This window comes from Anolis sagrei, chromosome 2 (genome assembly GCF_037176765.1).
Source record: "Anolis sagrei isolate rAnoSag1 chromosome 2, rAnoSag1.mat, whole genome shotgun sequence".
In the NCBI taxonomy this organism is placed as follows: domain Eukaryota; kingdom Metazoa; phylum Chordata; class Lepidosauria; order Squamata; family Dactyloidae; genus Anolis; species Anolis sagrei.
In genome coordinates, this window is record NC_090022.1 from 205253819 (window position 1) to 205278774 (window position 24956).

Consider the following 24956-nt stretch of genomic DNA (forward strand, 5'->3'; position numbering starts at 1 on the left):
TTGGAAGTCACTGAACAGACTGCACTCTGGCACCACAAGATGCAGTGCCAACCTTAAGAAATGGGGCCACAAAGTGGAGTCCACGACATGCAAGTGTGGAGACGAACAAGCCATAGACCACCTATTACAATGCAGCCTGAACCCTGCCACATGCACCATGGAGGACCTTCTTATAGCAACACCAGAGGCACTCAAAGTGGCCAGCTACTTGTCAAAGGACATTTAATATAATGTCATTTTTTAAAACTTTGTGTTTTTAAATACATTCTCTTGGTTCGCTCCTGATACGATAAATCAATTTTTAAAATCTGCTTGGAACTGGTTTATATGGTAGTGTAGACTCATATAATTCAGTTCAAAGCAGATAATCTGGTTTCAGAAACTGGGTTATGTGGCTGTGTGTATACAGCTATAGTCTTTAGAAAGGTAGGAGGAGCTACTTTTATTGATGTGCAATCTCAATATTTGGGGAGACTAAGCTTCTCTATCAGCTGACACTGTTCCATTTTCAGGGAACCATCTGCTGAAATGATTCTCAGATATAGAATTTGAAAAAGCATGACATATTAGTACCCTGCACAAAGGTACCAGAGACCACCACTGCTGTTTGGCATAGGCCAGCAAGCATTAAGCCATGTCACTAGAGCAAACAGTAGAAAAAAGGGTTTCTCCTCACTCACTTATGGACTTCTTGGGAGCACACTATTAAAAATAGGTTATGAGACTTTGGGTCTGATCATCAAGTGTTACTGTAGACCTCCCTTTCCCCATAAAAGAGCACCAAAGAGCTAAAGTTACAAAGAGACTGGTAGCAGCTGCAAAAGCTACTGTGTAACGACAGGCAGGGTCACAAAAGTAAGACAAGTCAATCTCTGAAAAGACACCAGTTGTGGCACCTCCAAATATGGAATTTCCAAAAATGCCACTAATTTGGCTCTGTTGGAGAACGACCCACTGAGAAACTCAAGACTATTGCATGAGTTGATCATATAACAATTCCAATCTCTTAACTCTTTGAACCATTCTAATATGCAGTGGACACATGTCCTCCAGCGAACCAGATAGAGAAGAATGGCTGTGCAGGCTAGGCTTTATGCTAGTAAAACTCGTCCAAAAAAAATGGATACTATCCAAACTCTCTTGCAGACTGCCTTCCTCCTTCAGAAAGACAGCAAATTGAAGGCATAGTTACATTTTTGAGGCTTGTAGACAACTTCCTCCAGTTCCTGTATGTTTTCTTTGACTGTTGATATGACCTCAGCATTGAGTGAAGCACAGATCTCGCAGATATATTTTATAGTCTCATTCAAATTCTTGGCACTGCCAACTCCAAGAGAGGCTGTCAACCCTACAATCTGAGAACACATTGAGGTTACAAGTATGTATGTGGCTTGAATAAAATCTAAGCACTTGTACATGAATTAAGAGAAGTCCTTGCTTGAGAAGAAATGTGAGTGGTGACGGTCAACAAGACAGGCAAAAGTAAAGAGACAACAAGCATGTATTCCCCACAAAACAGTTATACCTTCATTAGTTATGACATTTCCTAGAAGAACTCTATCAACATCAGAACCATTGTAATACTTTTCCTTCTATCACCTTGAACAATTAAAGATCTTTTAATAGTGTAGTATGCCCCCCTGACAATGACAATAATAATAATAATAATAATAATAATAATAATAATAATATGCATTATTTGCTGATACATCACACAGTCCTAGACACTTGGGAAGTGTCCGATGTGTGATCTAATACAACAGCCAGTAGAGTGACCTATTTTGATGTGGACTTATCTTGTTGTGTTTCTAATAATAATAATAATAATAATAATAATAATAATAATATGCATTATTTGCTGATACATCACACAGTCCTAGACACTTGGGAAGTGTCCGATGTGTGATCTAATACAACAGCCAGTAGAGTGACCTATTTTGATGTGGACTTATCTTGTTGTGTTTCTAATAATAATAATAATAATAATAATAATAATAATAATAATAATAATCTTTATTTATATTCTGCTCTATCTCCCCGAAGGGACTCAGGGCAGATTCCAAACATAAAAGGCAAACATTCAATGCCCGAATAAAACAACAATACATCCATACTAACAAAATTTAAACAACCCAACATATAAACATGAATTATAACTTAACAACTAAAATTAAATAGAAAACACAGCCTGTTATAACAGACGTAAGACAAAATATCCAACATCAAATGGAAACAATAATTTCCCATTTCCTTGGGGCAAATCAATTAATCATTGCTCAAGATATCTATTGAGTTGGTGGGGTGAGCAGAGCACAGATACGGATGGCAACTATTAATCAGAGGTATAATGGTAGTATTACCAACTACTATTCCTCCTCCTCGTAAGCCAGTGAGTAAAGGTATGTCTTCAGCTGCCTCTTGAAAGCAAGGAGGGAGGGGACCACCTTTAACTCCTTAGAAAGGGAGTTCTAGAAGTGGGGGCAGTCATGGAGAAGGCCCTTTCCCTCATTCCCATCAGCCGTGGAACTGAGAGGAGGACCTCCTTTGATGACCTCTATAGTCCAAGTTGGTCTATAGAGGGAGATGCGGTTTGTCAAATAGTCTGGACCTAAGCCGTTTAGGGCTTTAAAGGTAAGAACCAACACTCTGTATTTAGCTCAGAAGCAGACTGGCAGCCAGTGAAGCTGCCACAACATAGGGAATACTGTCCAATCCAGGGATTTGTGTGGCTACTTCACACACTTTCTTGAGAAACTTTTCTAGCCCTTGTGACTTTACTGTTGGTAACATCCATCCTTACTCCCCATCCAGTTCTGAATCTGAACCTAGATAGATAGACAGATAGATAGATAGATAGATAGATAGATAGAGATTCAGCTATGTATCAATCATCTGGCCAAGGCATGCTGAAATTCCAGAAGGCCAAAGAATTGTTGGGCAGTATTTCTAGTTGTTGAGGACGGAGTTTGACTGTCCATTATAGTTCTTTGACTTTCCAGTGCCTAACAAAAGAAAAACAAGTCAAGGGAGAGCACACAATGAATAGATGTTGTTTTGAAAATCTATGAAGGGGCTGTTGTTGGACTATTTAGAGCAACCCTGTTGGCCAATTAAAGCAAGAGTGAGATAGCAATGGACCTGGGACCATGAGCATTAGTTTAGATCCCTCCCAGCTCTCCAAGCTGGCCCTTTTTCTGGTAAAAAAAATGAATTCCTTCTCATGGACATATGCATGAGAAGGCCTTTCTTTACTGTGGTAACATAGAGGGATCCAGTTCCTACGATGGCAATTTTATTTGACATAGAATGAACACAGATACCATGCACACTTTATCAGAAAGGCTCACAGGTCTTGATCTTCATAAAATGAAACTGTATTCCTGTCACTGGAGCCCCCGGTAGCACAATGGGTTAAACCTTTGTGCCACCAGGTCTGAAGACCGGTGGTCAAAGGTTCGAATCAAAGAAGAGTGTGGATGAGCTCCCTCTATCAGCTCTAGCTCCCCATGCAGGGACATGAGAGAAGCCTCCCACAAAGATGGAAAAACACTGACACGTCTGGGTGTCCCCTGGGCAATGTCTTTGCAGACGGAAAATTTTCTTATACCAGAAGCGATTTGCAGTTTCTCAAATCACTCCTGTCAAGAAATTGCACCAAATTCTAGGTGCAGTAACTAGGGAACAAACTGTCCCATTGTTGAGGCAAGTCTTGCTGTGGTACCATACTTGGTTTTGATTTTGAGAGATGTCCAACTTCACACATTAAAGGGGTGGTGGTGCTCTACTCTTGGTGCATTTGTCACAGCACATGAAAAACGTTCCACTGGGAAGAACACAATCCTCAAATTGTCAATGTCAAGAGTAAGATCTTACCTGAGGCAGTGGTGTCCTGGGTTGGTCAAATTTAAGGTCCAAGTATTTGGACATTAATATATGGTAAGGATGGTTTCCAGTCGTGTTGTGGCACTCATCAAAAATCATCAGCGTGAATAACGAAAGTGAAGCGAGTGTTCCATCATTAAGAATATTCACAAGAATCTGTGGTGTCATGACAATGATATCATTCCCCTCAACGATCATCTCTACAGGAGAGCTTGCTACTGTATCCCCACATATTCCTGAAACTGTATAGCTGGGAAGGAAAAGAGATACACTGTTCATAACTCTGACACCTTGCTATCAGCACTGAAGTGGTTTAAGAATGTGGGGAAAGAAATTGGACATTTGGCAAAACTAGTTAAGATAACACCTTTCCAGAATCTCTAGAACAGTGGTTCTCAACCTTCCTAATGCTGTGACCCCTTAATACAGTTCCTCATGTTGTGGTGACTCCTAACCATAACATTATTTGTGGATAAAAGGACCCCAGCTGCAGCAGTGAGAGCAGAAACAGGAGTATATACAGTTGATGGTTTATCCAAAATTAGGGCATATAAATATTGGATAAAACTAAATGCCATGGCAAATGATAGGCTACCAAAATTGTGCCTGTTAGAGCAGACCAAAAACCAACATCAGTCCTCTTGGCTAGTGGAACTGACAAAATACATCAGGACTTGTGGACTTCCAATTCTATACCCAAATCTTCTAGAGGAATTAGATCCAAAAATGGTGGCACAATAAATACAGGATATAGAGGCTCAGAAAGACATTGCCACCCTTAGTAAAGCCGGCTCTCTGAAATGGTTAAGTTGCTTTAAACAAACTTTTCAAACAGCCGAATACTTAAAGACAGAAATGCCTAAATATCTAAGGAGGGTATTCACTAGAACCCGATTCGAACAGACAGATACAATGGTTAAACATGGAAGGTTTAACCAAGTTCCATATAATGAACGTTTCTGTATCTGTGGGACGACAGAGGTAGAGGATATTACACATGTACTGTTTAATTGTATTTTGTACAACAAAGAGAGAAATCAATACCTCAGACCATTCATCATACAGAAGACTCACTGGGATCCCCATATCAAAACTACATTCTTAATGGCTGGCCAGAATGCTAAGATAACACACCAAACAGCCCTTTTCCTTTATAAAGCAACGTAGCTGAGAACTGTGTATCTGGAGGTGATTGGGGTAAACTGTAGGGGTGACGCAGATATCTGAAGTGGCTTGGGATTGTGTCATAGCTGGTCTATTTTAACCTTCATTTTAACCTTCGTTTTTAATTTTTGTGGTATGAAATTTTATCTTGACATTTTAATGATGATATTTTTAGTTATCTTTTAACCTAATCAGGTTTGAATGTGTGTTGGTTTGCTGTTGTGGGGTCTTGGGATGGTGATTGTTGTCTGTTTGTGCACGTTTCTGTTTTTGTTTTTAATGTTGATGCGGTCAATAGACTATTCAATAAACTTTGCATAACATTATTTGTGTTGCTACTTCGCAATTGTAATTTTGCTACTGTTATGAAATGTAATGTAAATATCTGATATTTGGGATGTATTTTCATTCACTGGACCAAATTTGGCACAAATACCCCATACTTCCAAATTTGAATACTGGTGGGACTGGGGGGAAGTTGATTTTGTCATCTGGGAGTTGTGGTTGCTTGGATTTACAGTTCACCTACAATCAAAGAGCATTCTGAATTCAACCAACAATGGAATTCAGCCAAACTTGGCACACAGAACTCCCATGACCAACAGAAAATACTGGAAGGGTTTGGTGGGCATTGACCTTGAATTTTGGAGTTGTAGTTCACCTACATCCAGAGAGCACTGTAGAATCAAGCAGTGATGGATCTGGACAAAACTTGCACAAATACTCAATATGCCAAAATGTGAACACTAGTGGAGTTTGGGGAAAATACACCTTGACATTTGGGAGTTGTAGTTGTTGGAATTTATAGTTCACCTACAATCAAAGAGCATTCTGAACTCCACCAACAATAGAATTGGGCCAAACTTCCCACACAGAACCCCCATGGCCAACAGAAAATACTATTTTTTCTAGTGGTCTTTGGTGACCCCTCTGACAACCCCTCACGACCCTCCAGGAGTCCCAACCCCAGGTTGAGAAATGCTGCTCTAGAACACCCAGTGCAATTCTATGTTCACATTCCAGCAGAAGTTGATTATAGAGTCCTATTGGAAGATCTAAACTTCCTATAAAAGTGATCCCTCCAGCAAAAAAAAAAAAGTTTCTTTATGTGTTTTTTCATTTTCATGAAGGTTTTATGCCCCTAACTCCAGCAAACATTGAGGGCTGACTGTATGCCTATTTTGGGATTGGATCCACCTTTATAAATTGAATTTCCAAGAAAAGAACGACTTTTTATTATGCTGTACTGTTTATAACCTTCATTTCAAAATTATAGTTTAAATGGTGTCATTTTGTGTGTTGTGTGATGATGTTTTAATCTCATCTTCAGTATTTATACGTAATTCTATTGCATTTCCCCATATTTTGCATGCCACGGTGAGTGGAAGTCTGGGGGAAAAGTGAAATGCAAATGAAGTGATGAATGGGCAGAATTGAAGGACCATTTTCATCCACAAGTAAAATGAGAAACTGGTCTTCTGAACAATTATTTACACACGTTAAAACCGGTGTTCCAAAGAAGTGTTTGGTTATATCTGAAAAACTAACACACCAGTTTTGATCGAATTATTTAGGCATTCAGGTAAGAGAGGGCAATCCACAAAATGGATAGAAATAAATTAAAGAAAACGTAGCTGGCTCTACTACAAAATCCATTTTATAACACTGAGCAAAGATGTGCAGAGGGTGTGAAATGCTGTAACATAAAATTGCTAGAGTTAGAACTCCCCAAGAACAGAAAGACCTTTGTTTTTCCACAGAGAAAACAATTAGTGTTGTGGAAGCATTGGGGAATCACAGCTCACATAAATGGTCGGGGCAGTGGTAGTCTTGGGCCACAGCTTCCTTGTGACTATAGAAAGGGTGGGTAGGTGAAGTCTACTACAACTTCCATCATCCTTCACAATTGGCTGTGCCAACCAGAGCAGATGGGAGATGCAGTCTGGGCTGCAGCTGCTATACAGTGTCTGTCTACAGGAAATCCTAAAAAGGATGCTCTCACTCTTATTGAAATTCAAGGAGCACTTCAAGGACTAGATAGAGAGATGTAAAACCTACCTGCTTCTTTTGAAATACTCCTGGAAGACTTTCTTCTGCTGTTCATACACTGGGACCTTAGTAGCAAGGAAGACTACTTTCCCTTTCATTCCAGGGGGCCTATTCTGGAGGTGATGATCACATATCATCACCGACACAAAGGTTTTTCCAGATCCTGTGAAGATGGGTACCAAAAAGGGGGAGTTGACTAGATATATTTCTAAAGTGTACTTTTCGACAAAGATCAGATATGGTTTTACAAATCCCTGATTTTTCCAAACTCTTACTAATAGAGGGCATTGCTTAACAAAGGGACAACACATGCATGAGTAGGAGAGGAAAAAATCAGATATCAAATCTACAAAAAAAAAAAAAAAAAAAAAAGCAATTCAGGCTTCCCCAAAAAGTCTTTATACAACTTTAGAACCGAATCTCTCCCATTTATACACACACACACACACACACACACATAGAAAGAGGGAGAGGGAGGGAGGGAGATGTGATACATCTAATTTTAAAGCCTTCTATGTCAATTGAGAAGCAAGATGAACTTACCAGTTGGGGCACAAATGATGGTGTGTTTGCCATTAAGAGCAGGCTGGGCAAGTTCCTTCTGATAATTTCTTGCCTCTTTTGGAACATAAATAGATTCTTGGTGTGTTTCTAGAAATACACACAAATAAATTGCATTTGAGGAGCTAATTGCCTAAATGTTGTCATTTAGCACAGCTGGTAAATCAACAATAATAAGATCTACCAAACAAAAGGTTGCCAGTGAGCTCCTGACTGTCAGCCCACTTTACTGTTGACCTAAGCAGTTTGAAAACAGCTTGAGCTGTAAGTAAAGAAAAATAAGATACTGCTAAAAAAGAAAAAGAAAAGCCGGAGGGTATTTTACGTCACCATAAAGAAAAAGATCAGAAATGCCCAGTGACCAAAAGGAAGGAGGAAGTCCTGATGACTCTTTATCATAGAGGATGGAGCAACAGCACCCCCTGTGGCTGGATTCGAGCACAACCTCCATGGTGCCATAAATATAGACTTCGACACAACATAACTCCTTTCTGTTCTGTTGTTTCTGTCTGTCTCTGTCCTGTCTATTCAAATTGGCATTGAATGTTTGCCATGTATGTGTACTGTGATCTGCTCTGAGTCCCCTTGCGGTGATAGGGCAGAATATAAATAAAGTGTTATTATAAATAAAGGATTCTTACTTTTAAACAGATAGCCAAATTCCTCCTGTATATGCTACAAAAACTTTCATGGGACGCTCCAAAATGAAAAAAGATGACACTCCCAGATTGGAAAGAACTCAGCATGTTACTGGGTGGAGCAGAGGACAACTATAAACAGCACAAAGATGATACATCTGGATTCAAGCTAAAGGGTATTCAGCTGTTGGGGAAAAGAAAGTCCAAAGCAGCATAACATGCATTATAGCAGTGGTTCTTAGCCTGGGGTCCCCAGATGTTTTTGGCCTACAACTCCCAGAAATCCCAGCCAGTTTACCAGCTGTTAGGATTTCTGTGCGTGGAAGACCCTAAACATCTGGGAACCCCAGGTTGAGAACCACTGCATTATAGGAACCTGAAATATAGGAATTGTGTATCACGGTAAGCTAGATATGGTAAATCAAGAAATATAACACATAAATATTGCAATACACTCCATTAGCAAGCTGGATATGAACAGAACAATTTTAGACAGATAATTAAACAGTTTCTTTCACAAGAAATGAAAATCTAAGAAGAAATGGGGTTGCATTTGTAATGAGATGTAGCAAAAGCGGTCAAGGGATGTAATGCAAAAAGCTAAATAAAAAAAACACTGACTTTATAATTGTGCCAAAATATAACCTAAACACAAAACTCTTTCTTCAAGAAGTTAAGTATATATGAGAAGCAAACATAAAGGAGAAGGAAATAGGGTCCAAATCCTGAATGCAACAGTTTAGCGACTTGTGCACAGGGACAAAGAGATCTACTATAATAATCAATGCACAGAAACAGAAGACTGATTTTTTAAAAAAAAAAAAAAAGACAAAAAACCTCTCCCACAAGATCAGAGAATTCAAAAGAGAAATTTAAATCAAGAGTGGAGATGCTCTACAACAGGCGGGGGATCCAGAATTTTAGAACATGGCGTGAAAGCTGCATTCGGAGTATCTGGGAGAAATAAATCACCAGGAACAAACAACATGCTAATGGACCTGCTTCAACTCACAGAGACAGGGTCCACTCAAATTACACATGATATCTCCAACTCTTAAGTTCAGACAGATACAACACAAAAAAACAAATACAACGAGTCCATTAATCCATCCCTTAGCTGAAACCTCCCTGTGGCTCTAGAAATAAAGTTCTCAAAGCATAATGTGTACATTACTCTTTGTCCATAGTTCTATTTGAAGAGTTAAAAAAAGAGAAAGAATTACAACGCCAGTAGCAGTTTTCACATGGTCTTACTTGAAGGTGAACATGGGCTTGCACTAAGATTGTCAGATTCCGGCTCTTCAGAATATTGTACATTTATATCAATGACACGGCTGTTCTCATCTTCATCCATCATTTCAACATCTCGGCCATTATCATTATCTGCACACAATATAAATAAGGTTATTTCATAATTGTTGGTATGATGGAGCAAAAACATTTGTTTCATTTAGTAAGTTGTGAGGCACTCTAACTTGTTGCGTGGCGGAAGGGACCTCTTATTTGTTCATCTAACCAGAAATGCAAAACGATGAGGAAGGGGGCAGGCTGCCAGCCTGAGCAAATATGACATAAAAGATTGTTTAATTCTTCTCCCTCCTTTTATGACTTCTCAAGTTGGGAGGTGATATGCGGAGAGAGAGGCTTTGAAATGAAACAGTAACTCAGTTTATTTGTAGCATTCTTGTGGCAAAAGCATAATGGTTACAGAGGTTCAAATGCTTGCTGATTACAAAATAACGTTTCAGTATGAGTTTCAATCTTTTCTTTCTTCCCAAAAGGACGGTTATACTAATACATAAAAACAGGTTTCAAACTATCTTTAACTTGTTCCTCTATCTAATTTTCCAGCTGCTTCTCAGCTAGCGTCCTCCCTCACTCTCTCTCACTGACCAACCCCACCAGAAAGTTCAGTTAGGCTTTTCCAACTGTTAACTTGACTTTCCCATCCTTCAAATCTTGGCACCCGCTTATTTGCATCAGGTCGCTCCTATGCAAATGGCCTCTATACCAGTGCTATGGCTCCCTGAGTACCACAATGCATGTGGTGGACTGTTGTTAGTAGAGCCCCTGAAAGGACCTAAGTACCATTTGGTTAGTGCTTTCCTACTTCAAAAAGTTTCAAACTTATTGTGACAACTCTTGTCCTTTTCCCAAATGATTGCAATTCTACATGGCTTCTCTAAACAGCTAAGGAACTGGTGTAAACAAAGGCACAAAACATGTGACCATACCTTGATTCAAATTGAGCAATTTACTTTCGTTGACATAGTCTGCTTCATCCAATGCCAGCTGGAAGGTTTTAGGCCAATTCACTTTATCGGACCTTCGCAAGCATTCTAGGAGCTTCATCATACTTGCACCTTTACCACTGGTCACTTTAGTCTGCAAGGCAAACCACAAGTCAAATGTATCAATGTATGGGAGGAAGGGACAGGGAGAGAGAGAGAGAGAACTGAAACATTTTTTTTAGCAAATCCAGAAGAATAGTTCCATAATACAAAATTATTTAAATTGTATGATTCATTCTATATTTTATATAGAATCAAATTTCTATTTTAGTTACAAAGTTTCAAGTCTAAAAAAACCTTGAGAATGACTCTTAATTGGTAATTTAGTGTTAGTTAGTTTAGTGCAGACAGCCATCGGATATTTCTGCAATATAATTGCCTGTGCTTCACTAATGTGACCCCTCATACTAGCAGCTCCATCATGACCCTGTCCACACAAGTATTGAAGGTTCAGCCCAATTTTTCCACTGTCTTTTTGGACCTCTGAAAGACAACCTACACGGTTTCAGATTCAATGGCTTGAATGGTGTTAAAATAGCTTTAAAATCATGGATCAAAAAGCAAAACCTGAATTTTTCAAAAATGGTTTTGATGCCTGGGTTAAACAATAGTACAAATGTGTACAAATTGATGGTGACTATGTTGAACGGTAGTTTTGAGTAGAAGATGGTTCATGCTATGATCTATAGCAACTTCTGCTGTTATATGTGCATTCATAATGTTTGTATGACACAGGAGGTAAAACTTTTTGACCCACCCTCATATATATATATATATATATATATATATATATATATATATATATGCTTTGTAATGTAATGTTTGTTTTGCTATCTGTACCTCTGTCTCTGGGATAATTTGAATTGTTGTGGAAACATGGATTGGTGATGCAGCTTAAGTGGAGACCTCTTTTCCTCAATTATAACTCTTTCAAAAGTGAATTTCCCTTCCTAGGGGTAGATTTCTCTCACTTCCTGCTGTCTCACTCCCATTCTGAGTCATTTGTAGTTAGCTGTGTGTAACGCGGAAACTACCCACAACGTGAATCAATTCGGTTAAACTGCATTATACGAGTCTATACTGAGCACATAAAGCAGTTTCAGACTGTATTGTATGGACATTATAGATAGGACCTCAGAAAAGAATGGTTCCTTCTTTGATAAGAGTTAAGGTACAGTACCCACAATGATCCATGGTTTGGGGGGTTGATATTTTTGACTAAAACTTCTAGACTTATGCATGAGTCTTACTTTGTTCACTAGGGTTTAATCCTATGAAAATAAGCAGAGAACATGATATCCAGGCAAGGGAAGCAGGAGCTTCTAAGGCTCAAAGCCACACTCACTAACCAAAAATCTTGATCCCTAATAAGCATATAGTGACATCTAAAACTAAAGTGGTATGAGTGGAGATATTCATATACTTGCCGCCTTGAGTTCCCACAGAGGGAGAAGTGGGGTATAAATAAAGACCATCATCATCACCATCATCTTTGCTTGAGACATCCATCAGTATAGCAAATCAAGTGATGTGAATTCTAAAGTAATACCTGTCGAATTTCTTCCCACTCTTGATCTCTGAGGCAGTCTGTCATGTGAGGAAATACTTGTTCAGGATCAACAACTCGCAGAGAGGGCTCAATTACATTCAGCAATGCTCGGTGAGGCGCCAAATTTTCAATCATTTCAAAATTCCAATTTTCAATGGCATGATGAAGGCCAGTGTAACCTTTAAAAACAACATGGCAGAAGCATAGATCATTGATAAAACTTTAATTAAAATATATGCATTGATGAATCAAGCTAGGGTTTTTCCTACTACTCAGCAACAATGTAGAATAGACACTTGCTTACTGGCTGGATTTTGAAGAAACAGAAATTTTATTGAAAAAAGAATGCGGTAAAAAATTGGCCTTACAACATTCCCACAAATTCTGGAAGGGGCATTCAGTAACAGCAGCTTCACTCTGATTTTGAAGGAGACATGAATCTACGGTGGTCCATGCACTGGTTACATCTCGTATAGACTACTGCAATGCACTCTACGTGGGTTTGCCTTTGAAGACTGTTCAGAAACTTCAACTTGTCAAGTGGTTCTCAACCTGTGGGTCCCCAGGTGTTTTGGCCTACAACTCCCTGAAATCCCAGCCAGTTTACTAGCTGATAGGATTTCTGGGAGTTGAAGGTGAAAACATCTGGGGACCCAGAGAGTGAGAACCATTGAACTAGTCCAACATGCGGCAGCCAGATTTCTAACAAGAGCGGCATACAGGGAGCACACAACCCCCATTTCACTAGCTCCATTGGCTGCCGGTTTGCAACCAAGCACAATTCAAAGGGCTTGCTTTGGCCTATAAAGCCCTGAACAGCCCTGGCCCAACTTACCTGTTCAAATGTATCTCCCTCTATGAACCATCAGGGAAGTTAAGATCACCTGGGGAGGCCCTGCTCTCGGTCCCACCACCTTTGCAGGTGTGACTGATGGGGATGAGAGACAGGGCTTTCTCAGTGGTGACCCCTTGGCTATAGAACTCCCTCCCTAGTGGGATTCGATTAGCCTCTTCCCTCCTGTCATTTTGCAAACAAGTGAAAACTTGGCTTTGGAAGCAAGCATTTAGTCCAGCATAATTATCTGTTCAATACAGTTGGAATTGGCTTTAGATTGATGAATATGATTATCTGATTATCTGGCTCTGGGTATATGCACAATAGTCTAATACGAGGGGTATTATTAAAGTAAGGTCCGTTTTGTTGTAGACACTAGTAGTTCACGCGCATACCGCAACGAGCGCATGCGTTGTGTACTGGCATGCCTTGGGAACAACTGTGCTCAGTTTCCGCTCTGTAGCTAACCTGTACGGTTCTGTTATGTGCTTTAAAATGTTTAAGACTATCAACTCACCCTCCGCATGTGAAGTTCGCTCAGTGATACGGTTTTTGTCAGCAAGGAACCTGCCTGCTGCAGAAATTCATCGACAGATTTGTGAAGTGTACGGTGATACTGTTATGAGTTAAAGCAAAATGTGTAAGTGGGTATGACAATTCAAAGATGGCCGTGACAACGTCCATGATGAGGACCACTCCAGTCGCCCTTCTTTGATTACAGACGATTTGGTGGCTTCAGTTGAAGCGAGGTATTTTAAAATTGGTTCAGAGGTAAGATAAGTGTTTGAACAAACTTGGCAACTATGTCAAAAAATAGAGTGAAGTATTTACTTTCTGAAAATAAACTGACTTTTTTGAAATAAACTTTCGTTGTGTTCAAACGGACCTTATTTAAAAAATACCTGTAGCGAATTTGTTGCTCTATGTGAAATTTTAGTGCATAGCTCTATGTTTGCAGGGGGCAGATAGGGAAGAATAGAGACAGAGAGGATAGCAACAGCAGGGACAGGATTTATTTGCATATGGAGACCGATTGGTCATATGCAGATTAGCATGGGCCCAGGATTTCAACAGGTTGGGAGACAAAATGACAGTTGGGGGGAAGAGATCTGAACATTCTAAAGGGGCGGAGTTAGGTTTAAAAAGAGGCAGTTAGAGTCGAAGAGAAAGGAGAGCAGTTAGTGTGGAGAGTTTAAGAAAGGACAGTTAGTTAAGAATGGCTGCTTGTGAAGTTAGTTAGGAAGTACTGTTTGTGAAGAGAGTTAGGAATCTGTGTGTGAAGAGAAGAAGTTAAGAATCCCTGTCTGAGAGAGAGACAGTGGGGAAACTCTGTTTTAAAGGAAAATAGAGAAGGCCAGAGTTGCCTAAGTCAGAAAAGAGGACAGTTAGGAGTGTATAAAGAAAAGTAACATATTTGTTGGTGTGAAAGATTGAAAGTTTAAAAGGAAAAGTAACCAAATGAATCATATTGAATGCAAGACTTCAAGGCTGTGACAAGACACAAATGTACCTCAAGTGTTGGAACTTAAAGTTATAAATAAACATTGTTAAATTTTTACAAATGAGAGCCTCAAGCCTGTGATTCAAAGCCAAGAGGCTTTTGTTTTACAACACACAGAGTGTCTCGGGTATTAAAGTGTTGGCAGAGGACCGCACATATGTACATGCTTCTTTACAAACTGGTGGCTTCCCTGCTTTGTTACAATACCCCTCGTATTTACATATGTTGTTGGCAAATTGCTTTTAATTGTTGTTGTTCAGGCATGGAATAATGCCACTATGTAAGTCGCCCTGAGTCCCCTTCGGGGTCAGAAGGGCTGGATATAAATGTCATAAATAAATAAATAATACTGGGAAATATACAAGATTCGCTTCCTCCAAAGTACTCCATAAACACTTTTTAAAATTCATAACATTATCATATCAGTAACTCTTATAAATACAATTTCCTAAGCCTAAATATCCTGAACACGCCATATTCCACTGGGTCTTGGAAGTTAAACAGGGTCAGCCCTGGATAGTATTTGCATGGGAAACTACCAAGGAATACCAAGTGTTGGCTGTATATCCAGTGTTCCTTGTCTCAGAAAACCCTGTGTAAATATGGTGATCTGAATCTGCACATGCACTTAAACCTGTCAAAAATACCTTATTTTGACTTTATTAAATAACTTCACCAGTTGATAGTTTGTATTCAGCAAAATTTACTGGACACTAGTCACATGCTTTCCACAACTCTGTTTTAGAAAATGGTGTCTAATGGATCTTTGCCTTTCTCGCATGGAGAAAGCTTTAATATTTTGAAAGGTACACCATCATGCATGATAAAGTAATGAAAGTTTACAGCACACTCAAACCTGCTGCGTTCAACGCATTCAAAAATCCACGAAACCATCCGTCTGATGTGAGTTTCACAATTGACTGAAGAAATATCTCTGCAGCCAGTGTTGGGTTGTCCTTCAGCCCTTGTATCTTCTCCACCATGTCTAGAGAGAGAAAAAACAGAAAAGGTTTGCCATCACTGAAGTGAATTTTTCACCACAAAGATATCAGTATCATGGAGATCAGGCCTGACCTTCAATTGTTAATCCTCAGAATAGAGTCACTGAATCAACTGCACTTCCATGAGTCATGATTTACCAAATTCCAACTGAGATAATGGATTATTCTACTTAGGACTAACCATTGAATTTAAGTGTTTATTTAGTTCAGAAATCATTACATTGTATGACCCACAATCATACAATGTCAGAAAGGAAATAGCAAGAATGAGAAGAAAACCCATGGCCCCTTCTGCACTGCCATACAAAATCAAGATCATCTGCTTTGAATTGGATTATATGGCAGTGTAGAAGGAGCCCATACAATCCAGTTCAAAGCAGATAATGTGGATTATTTGCTTTGATAATCTGGATTATATGGCAGTGTAGACAGAGCCCGTATCAGGTTCTTTAAGATGAAACCCCAATTGAATAGGAATTCACAATCAACGCTGTATACCCACAAGAGTTGGGTTTTGTTGCTCCAGAAAGAGTGCTTTTCATTTTGAATGGAACCCTGTTTCGTTTTATTTTCAAGGAGGGTTTTCTGCAAACTTTTCAAACAAGTGTTTATCCTGCAGTGACTCAGAGTGAATACGTTATTAGAAAAAAATATCAACAATTGATATCTAAAATATTTTAAAATGTTGATCCAAACATTTTTTAAAAAGAGGTCAACTACAACATAAAACTATCTAAGAAAATCCAACAAATGCTACGTTTAGTAACGGACAAGAGGGATCCTCTCAACTCTGCAGGAGTCTCCCGTATACCATGCAATTACGGACAAGTCTACATCAAGACCACCAAATGCAGCAATGCCCAAACACGGATCAAGGAACATGAAAGGCATTACAGACTAACCCTCGGTCCCATCTTCAGGTCACTTCTGATGAGGTGAAAATATCTCCTGACATGAAACAATCAGGGCCAACTAACACCTTCCAACAAAGGATTTTCCCAGGCAAGAAGCAGCCATTCAACACTAATCAAGGTGGCCCATTGCAACATTCACACTTGCCTCAAGCAGACAAGAGTTCTTTCTCCCACCCTGGACATGCCACAGATATATAAACCTTAGTTGCCTGGTTTCCAACAGACCTCCCAACCTCTGAGAATGCCTGCCATAGATGTGGGCAAAATGTCAGGAGAGATTTCTTCTGAAACAAGGCCATGCAGCCTGGAAAACTCACAGAAACCCATTTCTATTCCCAGTTTTTGACAAATGGTGTTAGCATTTTGCAGAAGTTACAATCTGCTGGCTGCATGTGGGGTGGAGAAGGGATGGTAATTCAGTCACAGCATATTCAATGGCACTTACATCCAAGTAAGTATCACACTTGCTCCCCCTAAATATACACAAATTGATTTACTTTTTGAACCTAGAGATTCCTAGAGAGAACAATTTCAATGAAATCTGTGAATAATCATCAAATTCACAGATATGAAACCCACAAATGTGAAGAGACAACTATAACACTATGTAACAAAATTTAGAAAAACATCTGTTCCTGGTTTGAAAGTGCCACACATGTATGCACATACATCCACATATATACACATACATAAACATATACATACATATGTACCCAGGCATGTAGCCGGGGGGGGGGGCTTGAGGGGCTTCAGCTCCTCCCCCCCCCCCCCCAATTCTCATGGTGGTTCGCGAAAAGGCCTTACTGGTGCATTATTTAAACTGTTATGTTTATTCATATCATGATCTGATCACCATGCTCAATATATCCCATATGCATGGGGGTATTGGGGTAATAATACAAAAGGTTTGCTAGGCTAGACCCTCTTTCACTCAGACTCAGCCCCCCCCCCGAAACTCAGCCCCCCCCGAACCCCCCCCTGAAAAAAATTCAGCCCCCCCCCCCCTGAAACGAAATCCTGGCTATGGGCCTGTATGTACCCATACATATATATACACATATATGCAAAAATGTATACACAACATGATCACATGGTCTTCAGTTCCTCCCACAACCACAATCAACATAGTTAAACAGCACACATATACAGATGGACACATGCACACACACATGTACATACATATAGGGCACACATATACACAAAAACATGCACATACATACATAAATATACATACATATATGCCCATACATATATACACATATATGAAAAACGTATACACAGCATGATCACATGGTCTTCAATCCCTACCACAACTTCAATCAACATACACGTATACAGATGAACACATGGACACACACATGTACATACATAGAGGGCGCATGTAGGTACAAACATATACACATACATTCACACATATACATACATATATACCCATACATAGGTAAAAGGTAAAGGCTGTCTCCTGACATTAAGTCCAGTCGTGTCCAACTCTGGGGGTTGGTGCTCATCTCCAGGCCTGTAGCGAGGGGGGGGGTTAGGGGTTCAACCCCCCCCCCCCCCAAATGTTTCAGATTTTTTAAAAAACCTGGTTTACTCATGAATTTTAACTGGTTAACCAAATCCCCATGCTAAGTCTATGAGATGCAAAAAATTAAGAGTCCTTCCAGAACTGCAAGCACTATCTCTTACTTACTTACTTAGGCGATCCCTCGTTGGACGAGTAAGATGGTCTTCCATTATGGATTTCCTTGTGGGTCCGTATGTGGCTGTGGAGCCCTATTCTTGCTCTGCATCTTCTTCCGCAGTGAGGGCATTGGTTTCCAGGTGGAAGGCGTTCCCGGTCGGGGTTGGCTTGACGCGCCTTCCTCCTGGCACGTTTCTCTCTTTCACCCTCCACTCGTGCCTCCTCGAATTCTGCAGCACTGCTGGTCACAGCTGTCCTCCAGCTGGAGCGCTCAAGGGCCAGGGCTTCCCAGTTCTCAGTGTCTATGCCAGAGTTTTTAAGGTTGGCTTTCAGCCCATCTTTAAATCTCTTTTCCTGTCCACCAACGTTCCGTTTTCCGTTCTTAAAGCACTATCTCAGGCAAATATTGACAATTTATTCACACTGTCATTACTTGCAGCAATAGCCGATGTAGCGAAGCAACCAAGTTGGGTGTGTGTGTGTTGAATGCTCTCATTAAGGAGGCCAGACTTGGTGGAGGTGGTTGACAGGGGCGGAGGGGCAGGCTATTGAAGGCTGCTCTGCCCCCTGCTGTGCTCTTTGCTTCAGCGTGAGCTAGGAGGCAGGTTTCACCCCCCCCCCCCGAAAATTTCAACCCCTCCCGAAAAAATTTTCTGGCTACGGCCCTGCTCATCTCCATTTCTAAGCCAAAGAGCCAGTGTTGTCCATAGACACCTCCAAGGTCATGTGGCCAGCATGACTGCATGGAGCACCATTACCTACCCATACATATATACACATAATGCAAAAATGTATACACAACATGATGACATGGTCTTCAGTCCCTGGGCAGAGTTGCATACTTACACACATCTGTGGACACTTATGTGCACATATATTGATACACATATACATGCATATACATATACATGCAAACATACTCACAAATACATACACACATCCTTCTATATCGATATACCCAGCGATGTGTGTGTGGGGGGGGCGCGCCTATATACACTCCCTTGTGCACACCCATAATAATAAGTAAGTGCAGGCACACACTGGGAGCAGAAGGGAGAGAGGAGGGAGAGGGAGATGCTGACCATCGGAGAGCCAGTCCTTCATGTAGCAGAGGATGTAGACGGGGTTGAGGGTCTTCTGGATGTAATGCCCGAAGCGGAGCAAGTTCTCCTTCTCCTCGGCACTCATGGCGAAGGCGAGGCTCTCTTCCCTGCCTCCCAAGCACTCTTATAGAGGAAGCAAGGCAGGGGGCCCCCAGGCTGGGGGCAAGGGTCCCGGGGCGCAGCCTCCTCCTCCTCCTCCTCCTCCTCCGCCGGCTTCCCTTTCCCTCTCCAGAAGCCGACCGGCTGGGAAGAGAGGCGGAGCCCGGGCTGGAAACGAAACCCAAGGCAGAGAAACCGAAAGCAGGCGGAGAGTCGAGGAGGAAAAGGTTTGGCAGCACTTCAACTGCTAGATCTATCTCCAGGCCGGGGAATCCCGGGAGTTGCACTTTGGGGAGCCCTCTGGACCAAGCGAAAGCCTGTGCAAAACTTGGGTGCCCACGGACTCAGAGTAGCCAGCTATGCAATTCAAGCAGAATCAAGTTGCATTCATTCTACAGCAGCGTTTCTCAACCGAGGGGTCGCAAGGAGAGTGTCAGGGGGATCGCCAAAGACCATCAGAAAAAAACGTTTTTTTCTGTTGGTCATAGGGATTCGGTGTGGGAAGTTTGGCCCAATTCGATCGTAGGTGGAGTTCAGAATACTCTTTGTCGGTAGGTGAACCAGACAAACTACAACTCCCAAATGTCAAGGTCTATTTTCCCCAAACTCCACCAGTGTTGGCTTTTCGGCATATTGAGTATTTCTGCCAAGTTTGGTCCAGATCCAGGCATGTAGCGGGGGGGAGGGGGGGGAGCTTGAGGGGCTTAAACCCCCCCCCCCCGAAATTCTCATGGCGGTTCGCGAAAAGGCCTTACTGGTGCATTATTTAAACTGTTACGTTATTCATATCATGATCTGATCACCATACTCAATATATCCCATATGCATGGGGGTACTGGGGCAATGATACAAAAGGTTTGCTAGGGTAGACCCACTTTCACTCAGACTCAGCCCCCCCCCCCGAAACTCAGCCCCCCCGAACCCCCCCTGAAAAAAACTCAGCCCCCCCCCCCCCCCCCCCCCCGAATCGAAATCCTGGCTACGGGCCTGTCCAGATCCATCATTGTTTCATTCCACAGTGCTCTCTGGATGTAGGTGAACTACAACTCCAAAAGCTCAAGGTCAATGCCCACCAAAACCCTTCCAGTATTTTCTGTTGGCCATGACAGTTCTGTGTCCCAAGTTTGTTTCAACTCCATCGTTGGCGGACTTCAGAATGCTCTTTGATTGTAGGTGAACTATCAATCCCAGCAACTACAACTCCCAAATGTCAAGGTCTGTTTTCCCCAAACTCCACTTGTGTTTACATTTGGGCATATTGCGTATCCGTGTGTGTGTGTGTGTGTGTGTGTGTATGTATGTGCGTGTATATATATATATATATATATATATGGCATGGGCCAACTTCGGCCCTCCATGTGTTTTGGACAAAATTTGTCCATGCCCATATCCATTTATATATATATATAATCAGTGTTTGGTTTGGGGAGGGGGCACCAAAATACTGTTTGCTTACCATTGAAAATTACCTACGGCCACCTCTGTATCCCTGCCAAGTTTGGTCCAGATCCATCATTGTTTGTGTCTACAGTGCTCTCTGGATGTAGCTGAACTACAACTCCCAAACTCAAGGTCAATACCCACTAGGCCCTTCCAGTATTTTCTGTTGGTCATGGGAGTTCTCTGTGGGAAGTTTGGCCCAATTCTATCATTGGTAGGGTTCAGAATGCTCTTGGACGGTAGGTGAACCATAAATCCCAGCAACTACAACTCCCAAATGTCAGGGGGCCTCATCACACTACAGTATAAATCCACCTTAAATCTGGTTGTTGCTTTCTGCAGAATTCTGGGGTTTGTAGTTTAGGGAGGAGCCTTTGACAGCCTCACTAAACTACAAACCCCAGAATTCTGCAGGAGGCAGAAGCCGGATTTAATGTGGATTCATTCTCTAGTGTGATGAATTGGTAGGTCTGTTTTTCCCCAAACCTCCACCAGTGTTCACTTTTTGGCATATTAAGTATTCGTGCCAAGTTGGTCCAGATCCATCATTGTTTGAGTCCACAGTGCTCTCTGGATGTAGGTGAACTACAACTCCAAAACTCAAGGTCAATGCCCACCAAACCCTTCCAGTATTTTCTCTTAGTCATGGGAGTTCTGTGTGCCAAGTTTGGTTCAATTCCATTGTTGGTGGAATTCAGAATGCTCTTTGATTGTAGGTGAACTCTAAATCCCAGTAACTACAACTCCCAAATGACAAATCAGTTCCTCCCCCCAACTCCACCAGTATTCAAATTTGGACATATTGGGTATTTGGACCAAATTTGGTCCAGTGAATGAAAATGCATCCGGCATATCAGTTCCTGGGATATAGGGCCTGTTTGGAAGGGCTCTCAGGCACCTTCCACACAGCTGTATAAAATCCACATTGAACTGAATTATATGGCAATGAGGACACCTTCTACATTGCCTCTGGCCCCTTCTACCCTGCCATATAATCCAGATCATCAAAGCATATAATCCACATTATCTGCTTTAAACTGGATTATATGGGGCCTCTTCTACACTACCAGATAAAATCCGGATTATCTGCTATGAACTGGATTATATGGCAGTATTCCAACAATGGTTAAAAACCATAAAAACATATTTAGAACTAAAAACCACAGCGTCCCCTGTGAATAGGACACAGCGTACTCACTCCCAAGGATATGTGTCCAATGTTACAGCCATGTTAAAGTTAATGACTGAGTTGTGTTTGCACACATAGTGCAGAAGGGTGTTTTCTTTCCTTCTGGATTATTGACTGGAGATGCAAGGAGTTTCCTTCTCCTTTTACTGTGCTTGGGCTTGAAGAAATAGAAACTAAGGACACTTTCATTTATCCAAGAGGAAAGTAATTACATAACATTCTCTGGATGCTTGCCACACATATAAATAGATCAGGATTGTAATTCAAACCAGAACTAAGGGGGGGGGAATCATTTTTAGGAGGATTGGGTACACTAAGCAGGAATTTTAAACGGAGGGCCCTTCCACACAGCCATATAACCCAGAATATCAAGGCTGAAAATCCCAACATATCTGCTTTGAACTGGGTTATCTGAGTCACCACTGCCATATATCCCAGTTCAAAGCAGATAATGTAGGATCTTATAGAGTGGATTGGAAAGGACCTCAAACTGGATTAAATTAGGGCACGCCTTCCATACTCTCCCTTTCTAAACTGGGAGGGGTGCATGTAGTAGTTTATTTCCCCACTATTGAGTCGTTACCTTGTTTTTTCCTTCAGTTTATGGCAGCACTATGACTATGAGTGTGTCTACACTGTAGAATGAACACCACTTTATCTGCCATGGCTCAATGCTATGGAATCCTAGGAGTTGTAATTTGGTCAAGCACCAACACTCTTTGACAGAAGAGGCTGAAGACCTTATAAAATGATAACTTCTCTTATTCCACAGCATTGAGACATGGCTGTTAAAATGGTGTTGATGTGCATTCGTTCTACAGTGTAGACATAGGGCCACCATAAGCAGACTTCATTCACCATCTTTTGTAATGGTGTAATGGCCATGAGACACTCGCAGAAGTCACATGGAATCATGTTGGGAAAGTAGGGACTCAGACGAAGCACAGGTGTGCTGTGTTTGCCCAGGAAACTCTATATCAAATTTGAAGAATGGGAAGGTGCATTTTTATGATGGAGCTGCCAATTGCCCGCTGCCTACAGGTCCTGTCATTTGCGTCTCACAGGTTTACAAAGCCAACATAGAACCACTTGGTAGTACTCCTTGTTGATGGTAGTACCATGTGTTACATACTTGTGATGAACCACAACACTGGAGTCAAAGTAGACCGTCAGCATGACTTTTTTTTGGACTTGCCTTTTTCTTTTTGGCTTTGAGGATGTTGGATGCATCCATTGTGATGACTGCAATTTGGTTTCTGGCTCATACCCCTAAACCCAGGACTCATCGCCAGTGATCAGTGTTTATTTCTATTTTATTTTAATTTATGGTTTTTATATTCCGCCCTTCTCACCCCAAAGGGGACTCAGAGTGGTTCACAGAACACATATACAGCAAATATTCAGTGCCGATTATACAATGACAAAACGGACAATAGATAGAGGAGTGTGTGTATGTATATACGCACATGCTTTCCCATCTTTTGGCATCTTTGGAGGCTGTGCTCATTTCCGGCCACAAGGGAGTGCTGTCACTCCATCTCCTTGTTGAAGAGCGTTTCTTTGTTTATAAACTTCCTCTTTTTTCTGATCGAAACACCATGCCTATTGTGACTGAGCTGGAACCACAGAGTGCCTCTGATGGTCAGCTGGAATCACAGAGTATCTCTGATGAGGATGATGGGATTCAAGTTCACAATCTGGTCCAAAATGCCCCTGTTATAGACAATGAGGAACAGGGGATGCAAGTTCAGTTTCCCACAGCAAGAAATGAGATTGTTGATACCGAAACTAGCCAGGTGCAGGTGCAAATTGATTCAGAAAAGGAGGACATTTCTCAGCCTGATAATAAGCAGGAAGGCAAACAGGATAACACTAACGAACAGACTGACCTTGACGAAATGGGAACCTTAGATCATGCTGACCGTTTGGAATTCAGAGTTCGAAGGAGTGTGAGAATAGCTAACAAGAAGGAGGTCAGAGGCCAAAGAAACACCTTTATGTTTTGCAAAGGGTGTTAAGCAGTGTGTTTGGGACCAAACCTTTGTCAGGGCAACTTTTCATTTAACCAAGGAGCTTGTATTTGCTTGTCTAGATTATCTTGCAGTTCTTGTGTTCATGGTCTCAGGATTTAGTCATGTTCTCATGGGATTTTGCTTTGCTGGTGCCTTTTTAAATCATGCTTCAAAGTGCTTTTTGTATTGATCTTTTGGAACATTACTTTTGTTTTTAAGAGCTTTTTATCTTTTACTTTTTAATAAACTATAAAGACTTCTGGCTGTGTGCAGTTTGGTGTTTTCAGCAAGGTGAACCTACTCCGAGGTACAACAGTGTCTAAAATACCTCCCTACTTTAATGCAGTCCCTATTTATCTACTCACATTTGTTTTCTAATTGCTAGATGGCAAAAGCTGGGTAGAAGGTCAGATGGTCACCTTGACCCGGGCTTCAAACTATCAGCCTTCCGGTTGGCAAGATGTATTCTAGCTTGGTGATTAACCTGCTGTGCTAAAACCTGGCCCACTTCAGTGTTGAGGAAGTTGGGATCACAGTTCACAGTCTGCTGCATGTCTTGTGTGATCTCTAAATGGAATTGCTTCTGTTTGATTGTTAGCAGCTTTGGCATGCACTTCGTTGAGATTCTCCTAAAGCCCAAATCCTCAGTCAAAATGGAATGAGCATATCAAATGCTGATGCTCACCTCATCTGCAAGTTCTCTTAACATGAATCGACAATCCTGCATCACAAGAGTCCTTACCTGGTCAATGACGATCTCATTTCTGGATATTGCAGGCCTACCAGAACGTGCTTCACTCTCCACTGATTTTTTTTTTGTCGTGTCAGGAGTGTCCTGTTGTGAGAAAATTGGCCGTCTGCAAGGACGTTGCCCAGAGGACACCTGGATGATTTTGATGTTTTCTCATCCTTGTGGGAGGCTTCTCTCATGTTCCTGCATGAAGGGCTAGAGCTGATAGAGGGAGCTCATCCGCCTCTCCCCGGATTCGAACCTGTGACCTGTTGGTCTTCAGTCCTGCCAGAACAGGGCTTTAACCCACTGCG

General features: G+C 41.3%; 1 protein-coding gene across 2 annotated transcripts in view; it reads right to left on the minus strand.

Moving 5' to 3' along the window:
• The window catches only part of RIGI (RNA sensor RIG-I), a 36170-nt gene extending 16763 nt beyond the window's left edge, over positions 1–19407 (minus strand). The window contains exons 1-9 of one of the 2 annotated variants that reach the window (XM_060762522.2): positions 19152–19407; positions 15327–15455; positions 12135–12313; positions 10529–10679; positions 9549–9677; positions 7639–7746; positions 7105–7258; positions 3874–4132; positions 1193–1355 (exon numbers count right to left, since the gene is read on the minus strand). In XM_060762522.2, coding sequence (XP_060618505.2) covers positions 1193–1355; positions 3874–4132; positions 7105–7258; positions 7639–7746; positions 9549–9677; positions 10529–10679; positions 12135–12313; positions 15327–15455; positions 19152–19257 — 1378 coding nt within the window. In that variant the 5' untranslated portion in view covers positions 19258–19407. Of the gene's footprint in view, positions 1–1192; positions 1356–3873; positions 4133–7104; positions 7259–7638; positions 7747–9548; positions 9678–10528; positions 10680–12134; positions 12314–15326; positions 15456–19110 lie in introns of both variants that reach the window. The other variant, XM_067464349.1, reaches the window with a different exon arrangement.
• Between the last annotated feature and the right edge of the window lie 5549 nt (positions 19408–24956).